The sequence below is a fragment of the Anopheles darlingi genome, chromosome 3, assembly GCF_943734745.1.
Source record: "Anopheles darlingi chromosome 3, idAnoDarlMG_H_01, whole genome shotgun sequence".
Classification (NCBI taxonomy): Eukaryota; Metazoa; Arthropoda; class Insecta; order Diptera; family Culicidae; genus Anopheles; species Anopheles darlingi.
In genome coordinates, this window is record NC_064875.1 from 25,275,939 (window position 1) to 25,291,296 (window position 15,358).

General features: G+C 52.8%; 2 protein-coding genes across 2 annotated transcripts in view; one reads left to right on the forward strand and one right to left on the reverse strand.

Moving 5' to 3' along the window:
• Window positions 1-4,058, reverse strand: part of LOC125953809 (chromatin-remodeling complex ATPase chain Iswi-like) — a 9,869-nt gene extending 5,811 nt beyond the window's left edge. Inside the window, exons 1-4 of the mRNA XM_049683591.1 lie at window positions 2,801-4,058; window positions 2,462-2,721; window positions 2,249-2,398; window positions 1,843-2,174 (exon numbers count right to left, since the gene is read on the reverse strand). Of these exons, the coding sequence (XP_049539548.1) occupies window positions 1,843-2,174; window positions 2,249-2,398; window positions 2,462-2,721; window positions 2,801-3,979 (1,921 nt within the window). The 5' untranslated portion in view covers window positions 3,980-4,058. The remainder of the gene's footprint in view (window positions 1-1,842; window positions 2,175-2,248; window positions 2,399-2,461; window positions 2,722-2,800) is intronic.
• Window positions 4,059-4,446: 388 nt separating this feature from the next.
• On the forward strand, window positions 4,447-15,137 carry LOC125954239 (pneumococcal serine-rich repeat protein-like). The gene is made up of 4 exons (XM_049684372.1): window positions 4,447-12,525; window positions 12,612-12,679; window positions 12,758-12,886; window positions 12,960-15,137. The coding sequence occupies exons 1-4, from the start codon at window positions 5,535-5,537 to the stop codon at window positions 13,122-13,124; spliced, it is 7,353 nt and encodes a 2,450-aa protein (XP_049540329.1). The 5' UTR covers window positions 4,447-5,534; the 3' UTR covers window positions 13,125-15,137.
• The last annotated feature ends 221 nt before the right edge of the window (window positions 15,138-15,358 follow it).

The window sequence follows — 15,358 nt, forward strand, 5'->3', positions numbered from 1 at the left end:
AATCGGTGTGGTCGGGAAGCGGCGTCGCTGGGATGTGGTGATCACGAGCTATGAATTCTTTTGGCAAAACATAAACACCTTTAAGCAGCAGAACTTTCATTACGCTATCATAGACGAGGGCCACCGGGCGAAGAACGAAAACACGCAATTCCCGAAGGCACTGCTGAGGTGCAGCATTAGTAGCATGGTCCTGCTGACCGGTACCCCGATCCATAACAATCTGCACGAGCTATGGGCCCTGCTGAACCTTCTGATGCCCGCGTTCTTCGACAATGCCGACAACTTTGACAACTGGTTCAAGGTGGAGAACTGTATCGACCCGCGGCATGAGCAGTCGATCCGGCTTAAGAATCTGCTAAAGCCCCTCATGTTGCGTCGAACGAAGGACGAAGTGAGTGCACCGATTCCGCCGAAAAGGCGCATCCTGATCGTAATACCACCAACCGAACAGGTCCTTCTCTGGTCGCACAAGATAGTGAACCACGATGTAATGATCGTTCGTGAAAACGGTACCCTAGGCCGGCATCGGTTGGCTAGCGTGTTTCCGTACTTGCGCCAGGTGGCGTTGCACCCATTTCTTATACCCGGCACAGAATCCACCGACTCGTCACTGGTCACGCCGGAAATCGTGAGCTACAGCCCCAAGATGATCGTGCTCGATGCTCTGCTGGCCAAGCTGTTCGAGCGCGGCTCGCGCGTCCTGATCTTTTCGCAGTTCGTGACGATGCTGCAGATTCTGGCGGATTATCTGGACTGGCGGGGCTACAATTACTGTATGCTCGATGGATCGAGTGACTTTGCGGATCGCAAGGAACAGATTGATGATTTCAATCGTCCGAAGTCGGATCGATTCGTGTTTTTGTTGAGCACCCGGGCCGGTGGATTGGGCATCAATCTCTTCACTGCGGATACGGTCATCTTTTACGACATGGACTACAACCCACAGATGGACTATCAGGCCGAAGACAGAGCTCACCGCATCGGCCAGAAGCATCAGGTGCACATCATACGTATGATCGTGCGTGGTACGATCGACGAGTCGTTGCACGCCATCACCGAGCAAAAGAAGCAGCTCGATGAATCCATCATTCGGCAGAACTTGAACGTGAAGCAAAAAATGGAGGCGATCGAGTATCAGAACAAGAATCTGCTCAACGCTGGCATGCTGGATGACGCTGCTGTTGATGGCCAGGTGGCCGCACTAATTGATGCAATGGGACCACTGCAGCAGTGGAGTAAGACGGCCAAGAAGGACACAGGTCTGCAAGAAGACTATACCCTGCATCTGCCAAGCATTCCACGCAGTGCCGCCGTGGCACACCTGCAGTATACAACACATTCCACCAAGCGAAAGTCTGAAGAGGATCTAATTCTTACAACAAAGAGAAGACGAAGGGCCGTGAACTATTTCCAATGAGAAAAGCTTCGGACATCACAAGCAAACCCCTCAGATAATACTCTTTACTTAATACTCAATTGACGCAGAGTCTCCTTATAATCTACGTATAATTTTACCGTCCAAGAGGCTACTTCCGGACCATATACTTAATATTCTGTTGAAACAGAAACTTCTACCAAACTGTGTACAGCATGGAGAGAAGTTTCGAATGGTTACTGTTTCCCTTTTTTGTTGTCTGTTTGCCCTGCGATATGTGCCATGTGTAAAATGTATAATTATTGAACTTTCAAACCATCTCATATTATGAATTGTATTCAACGCAACCATTTTGAAAATGATTAATAAATGTTTCTAAACATCACTTCATTGGACAATGAATTACTTATTTTATTGAATCGCCACGTCACGGTCATTGGGCCGTACCGGATGATCGTACGTGTTTCAATCCGAAACCTCCATTTCTTCACTGTCACTATCATTACCGTCCTCCTCATCTTCCTGCGAAAATCCATTCCGCTTGCGCACAGACACGGCAACATCCGATGTAGGGTCTTCCCGCTCCTCATCGTCGTACTCGGGACTCTCCTGTTCATCACCATCGTATATGTCCTCGTTCGATGAGCCATGCTGCTCGTTGTCCGTGCCCAGTACCGAGTCCACATCGGAGTCATCCTCCTCCTGGTACACCAGCACGTTCTCGTCCACGTTCCGGTTGATGGTCTGAGTTTTGCTTCGATCTGCCTGATCTATCAGCAATCCTAATCGTCCGCGCAGTCTGTAGACGAGAGGAATAAAACAAAACTATCATCAAGCTACGCACGAGCGCAACAATCAAGCGCTACTACTCACTTGGCGAGGGAGTTCAGATGTTCTACGCGGTACTCGATGATGCCGAGACAGGTAGCGAAATTGGTCATCAGATTCGAAGCTCCCAGGGCCATCAGCTGGCTCGCGTGAACGGTAATCAACTGCTTGAGCCAACATACCGCCGTTTGTACGCTACGAAGAAAGAAACGAGAATTGAATGAACATCATGTAGTGCATGGGATGAAACGTACTTACTGTACGGTTTTCAGTTGCATCAGATAAGACATTTCGCTCAGAAGTGCTCCCAGGTATTGTGCCGGAATGCGTTCTACCGTCTGCTGTATCATCTCGGGATCGTTACGACCGAACACGCTTCGTAGGATGGTCGCGTCCCGGCTGTGCAGTCCCTGTACCAACAGATGAATCATGTTCTTGCGTCCCGTCACCATCTTAGTGTCGCTTCGGTCCGGCAACAGCGAAAGGTTTTCCAATCGAACCTCCATCGGAATCTCGACCTAAGGAGGAGAAAGTAAATCGATAAACACGATATAGGCAAAAAGAGATGCACCAAATGATGACCGACGAAAGGTTTACCTTTTTCATGTTTTTCTTATTGGCATTAACCGGATTCAAATACTCGGCACTGCTGTTGTCCACGATCGGGGTTTTTGTCTTGAGGTCACCCTCTTGTTTCGATTTACCCAGCAGCTTAATCGGTTCCCGGATAATGACGTTTATCTTGAGCTCAGCATCGATGGGGATTGGTTCGAATCGAAGACTCGCTTCCGTACCGTAACCGAGCATGATGGTTTCTGGTTGGGGCGAATGTTGCACGCTGGCCACAAAAACCGGCAAACGATCGACCGCCTTCGTCTTTGTCGTTGCCGTGTCGACCGCAATCTGGAACGTGTGGTTTGCACGGTACGGTCGCTTGAGACTTAGCTTGTCCAGACTGCGCATGAAATAGTGCGCCACACCGGTACGCGAAACGGCCACTAGGTGCATCTTCTTTTCTACGAGCTCCAACGATACATACTCGGGCACATCATCCAGGGCGAACGAGGCGACCGGTGTGTTCTCTCCGTCAGCGCTCAAAGACCACATTGAAATGTTACGATCAATTACGGACCCGGAAAGGGCGAACGATTGCTCCTCGGTGGTCGTTATCATGCGCAGGATCTGCGTATTGGAGGTGTGTCCAACCAGTGTACGCAGAAGCCGACTTTCGCTTCGATCCCAGAGTTTCAGCTGCTTGGAACCGGTCACGATTACACCTGAGCAGGCCAACACACAGGACAGCTTCTCGACACCGATATTGTGTACCGCTCCCTGGGCGCTCTGCATGATGCCCCACTCGATCACCTTTCCATCGGCACCGGCCGTGAAGAGAGTATCGGGATCTTCGGCCGCATTAAAGTAAATCGCTGTGACCGGAGCCGAATGTCCATCGCCCTGACAGGAACGCTCTATCGTGCCGGTGGCCAGACTGTAGAACGCTACCCTGCCTCTGCTGGTACCGAAAGCGGCCATCAGCTGCTTGGTGGTGTTGCGCTGCTTCTTCGCCTTGCCCTTCGGAGTCGCTGCTTGTTGCGGCTGGTCGGTGGCGACCTCCAGCCACGTGAAGCACGTGCAGGGCACGTTCAGATGCATGTTCGGGGTGTACACCTGATGCAGCGTGCCCGTTTCCACCTCGTAGACGATGAATTTGCCCTGCTGGCTAATGTACGCGCAGTACTTCCCATCGGGGGAAAACTCTCGCGCGATGGTCGACATTTTCCGGTGTTCCGATGTACCTCCGTGTTCGAAACTGTTTTTCCTCCCTAAAGCGCACAAAACCAAAACAATGAAAACAACGTGCTGCCGGCATTGACAGTTGACCCGAGTAGCCGGTTCGTCGTTTAACAGTCGAGTAATACTCCCCTTCAGCGGTTTTAAGTGTGTTCTAGGACTACTCTCGAAACAAACCTAGATGCCCGTTTCTGAAGGGTGTTAAAACTTAAAATCGTACCGCTGAATAAGCCTCTCTATTAAGGGGTTATTTAAGGGATATTTAGGGGTTTATTTAGTGATTTTGTTGGCAGGGATGTCTTTCTTCTCAGTACGGTGGTGAGCGAGCTCGCTACGCTTTTTCTATAGTGAGTGATAGAAAAACGCTTCTCACGGTCAGATGAGGCAGTCTACAAAATGTCTTTTCTTTTCATCAGCAAGCTATGTGAGCGTATTCGTGTGTTAAAAGAACCGTGAAACGACGACGACGACGAAAGTCAAGCGCCGTTCAGGACATTTTCGCTAGAAATAGGTTCCGCTTGGTGAGCCCGTCCGGCATCGAAAAACTGCCCCAAACCGTGTGGAAAAGACTGTGCCTGTCCTGCGGCTCGCAGGTCTACAATTGCGGTCCGCTGGGAGCACCATTTTACGACCGAAAAGCGGACCTGCAGTTTCCCTGATCTTCCCTCCGCCGCGCTCTGGTAATCCGTGAAAACAGAGACTCCTCTCCGTTTGCCTGCGCCAAAGGTCATCTACACGGGTAGCCGGATACGGCAGGACGAACACGGGGAACCGCTTGGAGTTGCTGTAGCCGCCATCATCGTCGACGTCGTGGTCGTTTTGTACCGAGGATATTTTTGTGAACAAACGGCATCACCGTGCGCGTGACGTGAAGCGCTCATCTCAGCAACTTTGTCATCCATTTCGGTGCGTCGCCGACTGTGACGGAAGAAGGTACGAGGGGGTGCCGCGTAATCAAGGGCTAGCGAAAAGAAAAACAACGCAGCTTCCCATCGCATTTCTGCCCAAGCGTTGCGTCCCCGATTCTGCTGCGGAAGCCCGGCGGCATCCATGGTATGGGTTAACGTCCAGCTTCTCAACTGATCTCAAGGTGCAACAACAAACGCACCCAGATGCAGCTGCAGTAGTAGCAGCAACAGCAACACAAGCAACAACAGCAGCATCCCAAGCAGTAGTAATCTAGTAGGGAAGGTGCAAAAGTCAAAAGAAGAGTACCAGAGAGAGAGCGAGCGAGAAAGAGCAGGAGCGTGAGAGGGAGCGCGAGAGAGAGGGCAGACAGAGGCAGAGTACGGTCGCCTCCATCCATCGCCAGCGCGTGGATCATCATCGGGGGCGTGAAATAAAGGGGTTTAAGCTAGAGGACCGATTGTGGAGCAGCTTCTACATGGAAAGTCCACTGCGTCGAAGTGCCCCAGCATCAGCAATCCGCGGTACTGTTGGTGTTGTTGTCGCCGCAGATGCAGGTATCTGCTAGAAAATCAAAGTAATCCACGAGCACGAGAACAACACAATCCCAGCGCCGCGTGAATACTCCCCAACGATGGCCAGTGATACGGAAGACGAATTGCGATCGGCGGTCAATGGTAGCGGTGGGCCCCTGGCATCCAGCTCTGTACCCTCAACATCAACGGGCCGTGCCAGAAGGCTTCGCAATCGCACCGTCATCGGTGATGACAGTGATGAGGACAACAGTAGCAGCGGTAGCGGGCCGATTGCAGGACCCAGCAGGCGTCGTCCTCCCGGTGGTGGCATCGTGAAGATGGATCTTGCATCGGAGAGCTCGGAATGGGAATCGGATTGGAACAGCGACGAGGAGCAGCTGCTGGAAAAGGGTGACAAGGACGAGGTGGCGGCCGTTCTGGCCAGTAAGCTCGGGTACGCCTCGGACGAGTCGAGCGGTGGCAGCAGCAGCGAGAGCGAAAAGTGTCCCATCTGCCTACTATCGCTGCACAACCAGCAGGTAGGAGTGCCGGAGGTATGCGAGCATGTGTTTTGTGCGGCCTGCATTGAAGAATGGTCCCGCAATGTCTCAACCTGTCCGATCGATCGTAAGGAGTTTGCCGTGATCAATATCTTTGCGAACGTGGACCAACGGCAGACCGTGCTGCGCACGTACCGCGTTGAACCGAAAGTGAATGAGCAGGATGAGGGAGAAGAAGATGGCGGTATGGCTGTTGCGGCCGGTGTGCAACTGCCGACACCCGAGGATGAGCTGACCTACTGTGAGGTATGCCGGCTGGCACACAGCGAAGAGACGATGCTGCTTTGCGATGCCTGTAACCTTGGATACCACATGGAGTGCTTGAATCCGCCGCTGCTCGAGATACCAACCGGCTCATGGTATTGCGATTGCTGCTTCGCGTCCGGCACGGATGAAGACGATAACGAGCTGCAGGATTTGCTGAACGATTTGAACCAGATCGGCGGCATGAGAGAGTCCCGGCTGCGGCAGCGTATCCGCAGTCCACCTCGCATCGTTCGTACACGCCAAAGTGAGAGGATTCGAGCGGCCATCCTCAATCGGGCACGAGCAGCCGTACGGCTGAACGTCGTACAAAGCTCACCGGATGCCGCCGTCACGGCGGCGGCTCGTTCCCGTGCCCGCTTAGCAGCCGGTTCCTCCGCACATGGTGGTAGCAGCAGCAGCAGCAGCCTTGTAGCCGTCACCACGGCTCCTCGGGCTCGGAAAACGGTCAAAAGAAAGCGCCGACGACGTACGCGCCGAAAGCTGCTCAGCATGATCATCTCCGAGTACGACGTCGATGATGGTGACGAGGGTGGCCGTGCAGCCGGCGAACCGGGGCAGAAGTTTGCCATCAAACGCAAGAAACTGTACAGTACGCTACGCAAGCTGCGAAAGAAGCGCGCCAAACGGCGAAAAACATCGCTCGCCAGCAGTGCCGCTTGTTCGAACAGTCGGAGGCGTGCAGTGGCCGCGACACCAGCCGGCGAGGAGCTTCTTCGTTCCAACAATGTTGCTGAGGATGCCGGAGGAATACAGCGACAGCGGCTCAGTGCCGGTATAACACCACTCAAAATCTTCGGTGGACGGAATGATTTGGATTATTTTAGCGACGAAGACGACGACGAAGGTAGTAGCACGGGTGGTGGTGGTGGTGGAAGAGGTGGAGGCGGTATAGGTGGATCTACGCTGATCGGTTCAGCAGTGAGCAGCCGGCTTCGCAATCCACTCGGTCATCGACGAGCACTTAAGAATGGCTTCGAACGGTTCAGTGCCCCTGGTATGGCCGAAGCCGGCCAGGTCGACCTACTCGGGAGCATTCTCGAAAGCCAGGAGCGGTGGCATTCACGGGATGGTCTTCGAAATGTGCGCATCAACGGAGGAAAGATCATTTTCCCGAACGGTGAATCCTCGAGTCGCACGGAACGATCCGATCATCCTACAAACGATCAACGAAATGGTAGCTCAGGACGACTCGAGATAACTGGAGCGGCAAACACTCCTGGAACCAGTGGTACTGGCAGCGGCCAAACGCCAATCTCAATGAACGGTACAACGGGTACGGATGGAGCCTCCTCGTCGAGTACCACAACATCAGCGGGTCATTCCGGCACAGCATCAGCATCTGCTGCTGCAGGTGCAGGGGCCGAAAGAAGTAGCGTTGGGCCCTCTGGCTCTCCGCAGGATAGTTCCATACCCGATCCTTCCGATACATCCATCTTTGTAGATCTTCCACGGCCCGCAACTAGCAAATCAACGACGTCAGCCGACAAGGGTGAAAAGCGAAAGGATAGCGATAAGGAGGACAAGGAGCGCAAGGAGCGCAAGGATAGCAATGAGAAGATTAAACCTATAGCTGGCCGTTTACCGAAAGGGCTCGGTGGTAACGATGCACTCGCTGGACCATCGACCTCGACGACTTCGGCCACTGCGGCCTCCACGGTTGAAAACAACTGTCCCAATTTCAGCGTTTATTCCTCGGAGACACTGCACTACGCCAAGGGTACGGTAGATGGTAGCCAACCGTACGATCCGCTCGATAGTGAGCAGCGCACGGATGAGGAGGATGAAGGGGGCGATCGCGACGAGGATCTGGTGCAGCTGGACGATGATGATCCACTGGGGCAGAGCAACGAGAAGTTGGCAGGCAGTGGAGCAGCCGAAAATGGAAGAGACACCACCAGAGATGGTAATAGTGTCGAGGAGGAGGAGGAGGAGAACGCACACGATGCCGAGGTAGACGATGGGACACCGGCACGCGATGAGTTCGATTCGGAGAGTGACGATGAGCTAAAGAAGATCGAAGCCGATTCCAACCGGGGTCTGGATGGACGGAACCGTTCGGGACGAAGCGATGGAGGATTGGATGCACTGACGCCACCGCTCACCACTTCACTCGTGGCTGCCCTCGGTGCATCCGGGGCCGCGATGGCAGCTGCATCTGCTATCGCCACCGCTAACTTTGGTCCTCCGATGGGTCTCGGAGCTTCCTCATCGTCGAATGGTGGTGCCGGTGCGAGTGCGCCAGTTAGCGCACCAGCCGGTGATGATGATCGTAGCTACACGCCATGCCTGGATGAGAAGTATCAAGAGCGCCGGGAGCTGAACGCCGATCAGCAGCACGATGGTGAAGAGGAGGATGGTGATCGTGGTAGCTCGTTGCTTAGCTCGTCCGTGCGATTCCGCAGCCAGGGCAGTGCGATCGATTCGGCCGGCATTGACGGGATGGACACGGAGCTGATCTCCGAAGATGATGAGGCCACCTTTACTGAGGCGGCCCGGGAAGATGGAGGTCGTGGTGGTGGTGGTGGTGCCGCTGCGGCTGCTGCTGCTGCTGCTGGGCCTTCCGGTTCCGGCAAAGCGTCTACTTCCCAGGCAGGGGCTAGTACGTCAGGAGTGAAGAAGAAATCGGGTGTTGCCAGTAGCGAGCTGACGTTTAAGAAGGTCACAAAGAAGGGCCGTGAGCGAAACTATCGTGAGAAGGATTCGAAGAAGAAATCATCCCGCCGGGGAGGAGGCTCTACGCGCGATGGTGATCGTGGAGACGGTGATGAGCCCGAGGAAGACGAGGAAGATGATGAATACGATCGCGCAGGTGGTCGTCGGGAGAATGGTGGAGCGGGTGAGAGTGGTGGAGAAGGAAGCAAATCGGAACGGCGCAATCGACAACGTAGACCGAAGCGGAAAGAGCTACCACGGTACGACATCCGTTCGATCATCGCCGAAAAGCGGCCCCGTATCTACAAGGATCCGTTTGGTCGGGATGTGACACCGAAACGACGCTCCCGTACACGATCACCTCATCATCATCATGGTCGAGCCTCGCGTAGCCGCTCGCGGGATCGTGCACGCGCTAACATTTCGATCTCCCTCTCACCTGAACCGGCACCACCGATGGCTGCGGCACGCTCGTCCCGTACCTATGGTGCTGCAAGTGCACGTCGTCCAGTTGCTCGATCGCCATCGCCACGTCATCGGGGAGGAGGACGATCACCACTACCGGCTGCGGTGCGTTCTCCACCACCCTATCGCTCCCGTTCTCGCTCTCGATCGCGCGGTGGTGCAATGCGTTCACTTTCGCCACGATCACCACGTGGACGATACGCCCGATCGTTGCGTTCCCGGTCACGGTCCTACTCACGTTCACCATCACCACTACCGGCGAGTGCTGCAGGTGCTGCTGCTGCTGCTGCTGGCTCCCACCGACATCGACGTTCACGATCGCCTCGATCACGCTCACGATCACCTGGACTGGGGCACGAGCGAAGAGGTGACCGGCGATCGAAGAAGAAATCCAAACGAAAATCGAAACGGCTAGTGTCGCTGAGTCGCAGTCGAAGCAGAAGCCGTAGCCGAAGCAGAAGCCGTAGTCGAAGCCGTAGCCGCAGTCGCACTCCAGTCGATCGTCGGGGACGTCGTCTGCAGAAGGTGTCATCATCAGCCGCCATCAGCGGTCGTAGTCGAAAGAAGAAAACGAAACGGGAACGCAGCTTGTCACCGGCACTGGCCGTTCCACGGTCAACGATGGCGACGTCCAGCAAGAAGCAGAAAAAGAAGAACCGAAAACGATCGTCCCTATCGCCGATCATGTCCCGATCCGTATCTCGGACACCTCCCCCGACGAGCAAAGGACAGCGCCAGCGGGGATCGTGGACTCCGCCACCACTGCCGACCGGTTCGGGCACCGGAGCAACGAGCGGTGCCGGTGCTAGCCGGGTCAAAACGAACGGTGCCGCCAACCTGACGGTCATATTGACGAATGAAGAAGCGATCGCCAAGCAGCAGCAGCAACAGCAGCTGTTGCAAGAAGGAGGTAGCAAGGAGCAGCGCAACAGCAGCAGCAGCAAGGCGGCACGGAAGGAAGCTCGTCGCCGGGAGCGTGCCCGTGAGAAGCATAACCTACCCTCGAAGGAAGTATTTACATCGGGTGATAATATTCTTGTAAGTGTTAGCTTTAACGACAAATCATCGACATCGGCAACGGTGACGGGCGGATCGGCGGGTGGTGGCAAGGAGAGCGCAGGCGGTGATCACCATCACCACCATCATCATCACCATCACGGAGCGACCGGCGACATAGGAGGTAGCAATGTGACAACGACCGGATCCGCTAGTGGTGATCGATCGAAGCAACGATCGAAGGACAACGGTCCCGGTGGTACTTCGAAACGTCAGCGGCCACCGATGGATGGCGCCAAGGGTAGCAGTGGCATTTCCACCACCGGCAAGCGTTTGGATCGACTTGGCAAGCAACTGCGCGGAGGAGGAGCCTCCGGTGGTCGTGGTTTGGTGGATGGAGCAACAGCCAAACCGGTGCTCATTATCGATCTGGACGGATCGCCATTCCGCGTGCTGACTCCTTCACCGAAGGCCGTGATCGTGCTGTCCGACAGCGACACCGAGAAGGACAAGGATCGAGGAGGAGGACGAGCAGGAGGTGCTGCATCTGGTACGAACGTTGCATCCGGTCCGGGCGGAACACAGGCATCAGAGAAGGATAGCACGGCCGTTGGTGGTGGTATGCGAATCGGACAATCGTTTGGCCAATCGCTCGGTATCGTTGTTGATGCCGGTGGAGCATCAAGTGCTGGTCCTGGTGTTGGTTCCGGTTCATCTGGTGTCGTCGCCGCCGCTGCTGGAGGTGGTCCCGTACATCGCAAGACACCACCGGATGATGATATGTTTGGACCGAAAACACCACCCGGCTTTCCAACCACTTCTGCCTCTGCTTCTACCGTCGGTAACGCCACCAATGCCGTAGGTTCCTCTGCTGCTGGTACCGCTGGTGGTGGTGGTCCATCCTCTCTGTCTTCCTCCACTTCTGTGATGGGCAACAAGGTGCAGCAACAGGCACCCAAGTTTTCGATGCAAGTCAAGACAAAATTGTCCAACGTACGGCCCGTCAACCCACTGTACGACCCCGGAGACCTTGATGAGGGCAAAGACGAGAGTCCCGAGCGCCAGGATGGTAGCTGTGCAGCGGCCGGTGATGCTGTCGAAAGTGCTGCTGGCCAATCCGGTATTGGTGCTGGAACGATTACTGCTAGTGTTGGTGGCCCTGGGGGTCCAAGTGCCTCATTGCAAACGGGTTATGGTGCGATGGCCGTTGGACCGAATACACCACCGGAACCGGCGCCCCAATCGCCTTCACCAGATGTGTACGATCCGTTTGAACCGACCAAGTCTCCCTCACCTTCGCCAACGGACGGGCGTGATGGTCATTCCATTGGCCGTCTTTCGGAAGACGAGGATGATGATGACGATGACGATGAGCGTGAACCAGTCAAGACGACGGTATCGTCCGCCCGCGATCAGCATCCGGGATCGGCATCGGATGGTCTCGTGAACGTTACGGAACGCAACAGTGAGCTGATGAATGGGGCCGACAGTGGATCCCGAACACCGCCGCTTATGGGTGGCCGGATGGGTGGCAACGCTGCCAAGGTTACCGTCCTTAGTAACATCGTGCTCAGCGGAGGACCCCCCAATGCGGTCAGCTCCAGCGGTGCCAACTCGGACTCGGATGTGGTGATCTTCGACGAGTTTACTCATTCCTCGTCGATGAAGGGAGCGAATGCGGCTGCCACTGCCACTGGTGGAACCGGCAACAACAATGTCATCGCGAAGCTTCCACTTCCTGGCCAACAGCAGCAACAGGCGGGTGGTGCGGGCAAGTTTGGTGGGGACTTTATGAACCCAACCGACTCACCGTACTCACCGGGAGCGAGTGATTTCGATGATCTGTTCGAGCCACCAGGACCGGGCGACGTAACCGGTGGGGATCTTTCACCTCTCGCGATGCCATCACACGGTGGTAGCAAGCAGCAGTCCAACCATCATCAGCACACAATGGGCGCCAATGCGCAGCAAGCTTCATCGTCGTCAGCGACTGCCTACAAACCTTCGACCTCGAAGATGCCCACGACGAAGGCGGCCAAAAAGGCTACCAATCACTTCGATTCCTTGTTCGGTTCCTCGCCGAACCATAACGTTGCGGGCAAGGCGGCTGGACGCAACCGAAAGGGTGGTGGTGCACACAAGCGATCCAAGGGCGGTGCTGCCGGAGGTGGTAAGTGTTTGTGATGTCCCCATTTTTGGTTTGATATCATGTCGATTATTCTTACATGTTTCCTTTTATTTCCTTTTTTTTCTTAGGAAAATCTAACCAAAAAGGAGACCCAGCTGATGATGAAGATCCTTCGAAGCTCACGGTGAAGGAAAAGGTAATATCGATTCCGGTTTATGGAAATTGTGCCATGCTTCACTGCAGACCGTTAACCAAATGTGTGCTCTTATTGCAGTTTTTGAAGAAACTCAATCGTCTCGAGCGTGTCGTCGAGGAGGTCAAATTAGTGATTAAGCCGTATTACAACAAGAAGCAGATCAACAAGGACGAGTACAAGGATATACTTCGCCGAGCAGTACCGAAGGTAAGATACATTAACAACCAACTGTAACATTTTATTTAAACCGCCTCTCTGTCTCTCTCCTTCTCTATTCTAGATTTGCCACAGCCGCACCGGGGAGATCAATCCAATCAAAATCCAAAAACTGATCAAAGCCTACGTCCGCAAGATTCGTGGCAAGCGGCGTCTTACTAAGAAAGGTGGCCCTGGTGGTGGTCCCTTAGGTTTAGCGACGGCTAACAATAACGCCATTATCATTTAGACGAATGGCGAACGGTGACAACACGGTATCGTCGTCGTCGTCGTCGAGGAGGTGTACGGTATGTCAAATTTTGTAAAAAGTTTTGATTCGCTTGACTCGCTGTTGTTTCAGCGCGAACAAAAGGGAGAGAAGAAACGTGTGCAAGAACAGCACACCAGATGAAACGGAAACTCTATCTTTATCCATGATTATTCAGATTATGATTAGCATTAACGGTTCTTATCATTATGTACAAATCATCCCAACACTTACTCGAATGGTACTGCGGGGAAAAAGGTAGAGAGAGAAATCACACTCGCCTCACAGTGCGATGCATCTGGTAGAAACGAGGGTACCTGCTAGGCTACTAGTATGGTGTGTGCGACGTGTGTATCAGCCTAAATGGTGCAGTTTTAGATGAATGTTAGTTTTCTCCATTTATATTATTTTGCGAATTTTAATTATTCTTTTCTTAAAAAAATACTAAGAGGGTTTTGTGCGAGTGTTTAGAGTAAGAGGATGCATAACCTAGACAGTCGACATGATTGTGCGTCGTGTAGGTGGAAAAAGGAACCTAGAAAGTGTGACAATGTGTGGAGCGAGAGATAGAGAGAAAAGTAATGTATAAAAATGAAGAAAATATGAACCAATTCTAATTTTGAAAACGAGAAACCCCCAAATCAGAACAAATGAAGAAGGTTGAGCGAGGGAGAGAGCGCGCGTGAATCATGGTAGAAGTGATGGTTCAAAACTATGGTCTAAATGACTCAAGAACATTCTCTTGCTTTCCGCTGCTTAACGCGGGTAAGAGTTTGGCATTCAACTACCAAAAACTGAGCTCCAACACTCAAAGGCTCAGTCTTGGGGTCAACGATGCGAAAGCGAGACTCGAACGATTGCACAGCGATCGTACCAGGGCCACAATCTTTGCAGAACAAACGTTAATGCTTCATGAAGGAGTGGATGGTAGCTTGAAAGTAGTAAATTGCCAACCTCGATGCAATGCAGATTACATCGCGGATGCTATGCTTTGAGTTACACAAATGAACCGGACTGGAACGAGGAATCATTAGAGTTACGATATTTATATTGAAAAAATGGTAAGATTGATTGTATTATAGGCCAACTGATAGCGGAAGAAAAATGTGTAAAATGTATGGGGAGAAGTCATAACATAATCTCCGCTTCCCTGAGCTGCCTCAGCTAATAGGAAGCTGCAGAAAGATAGACAACCAGCAGATGAGAAGGTTCCGCTTGATGCTGATCATTCTCGAAACGGAGCATTAGTGGTAACCGCGATCGGCTATCATCGGAGTGTGATCTTGCATTCTCTAGATATCCGTACGTATACATATATTCATGCATAAGATGATGATTACTGCACTGCACCGCTACAAAACACTCAATACACACAGAAACACTAGCATATACACACTAGCAAGAGTACTCCCTATTGTTCCGTAAGCGTCAGAACATACCGGCACACGATTAAATGATAAGCTAAAAGTAGTACGTTGTTAAGTAGCGAAAACACTAAGAAACGGGATGAAAGGCGAAACACAACACAGACAGAGTCAGATAGTGGGGTAACCGAATATCCATGCTCCACGCTCGCTGGTTGGCATATAGAACACAAGGACAGCAGTGCTCCACTTGCTGGGTTACCCAAGAATGCCGAGAAGTCAATTGTAGCCAAATGAGCAAGGAGCTGTAGCTGCCGAATGCAATACCTTTCTCATAAATCCTTCGACATTAAGTCTTCGTTTTCTTCGTCGCCCGTTCGCTACGGTGACCGCGAGGCCTGCGAATTGAGATGGTACACCATCATGGTCTTGGTCATTATCATCGTCATCATCATTTTTCTTCTACGCTACCAAGACACCGTTCATCACCGCCCGCGTGGCGTGGCAGAAAGAAATTTGTGGTTTAATAAAGCTAGCCCTTAAGTGATATAAAGTAAAGCAAAATGGTTGTGTCTTGGATATTGGTCCTGTTAAGTGGCATCCGATCATCAACAGTCTCCTTTGATTTTTGAAAATGTCGTGTTCGTAAAACTGTAACAACTTCAATGTTTATATGGCGTAGAAAAGCAGCACAGAATTTGGATTGAATATCAGGAATTAGCTTCAGAGTATTTGGATCAACATAGAATCTAGGTGAATTACAGCGAACGCATCATAGGTCGCAAAGCAACCTGTGACTGTCACGGGTTTTTGCATTTTTAACCTGAAATACAAACGTATAGATTTTCTAAG

Excerpts from the sequence above, each read along its gene's own strand:
- LOC125954239 (XM_049684372.1), top strand. The coding sequence starts at position 5,535 with ATGGCCAGTGATACGGAAGACGAATTGCGATCGGCGGTCAATGGTAGC. Across the intron at positions 12,526-12,611 it reads GGGCGGTGCTGCCGGAGGTG|GAAAATCTAACCAAAAAGGA; the intron begins GTAAGTGTTTGT and ends TTTTTTTCTTAG. Across the intron at positions 12,887-12,959 it reads TTCGCCGAGCAGTACCGAAG|ATTTGCCACAGCCGCACCGG; the intron begins GTAAGATACATT and ends TCTCTATTCTAG.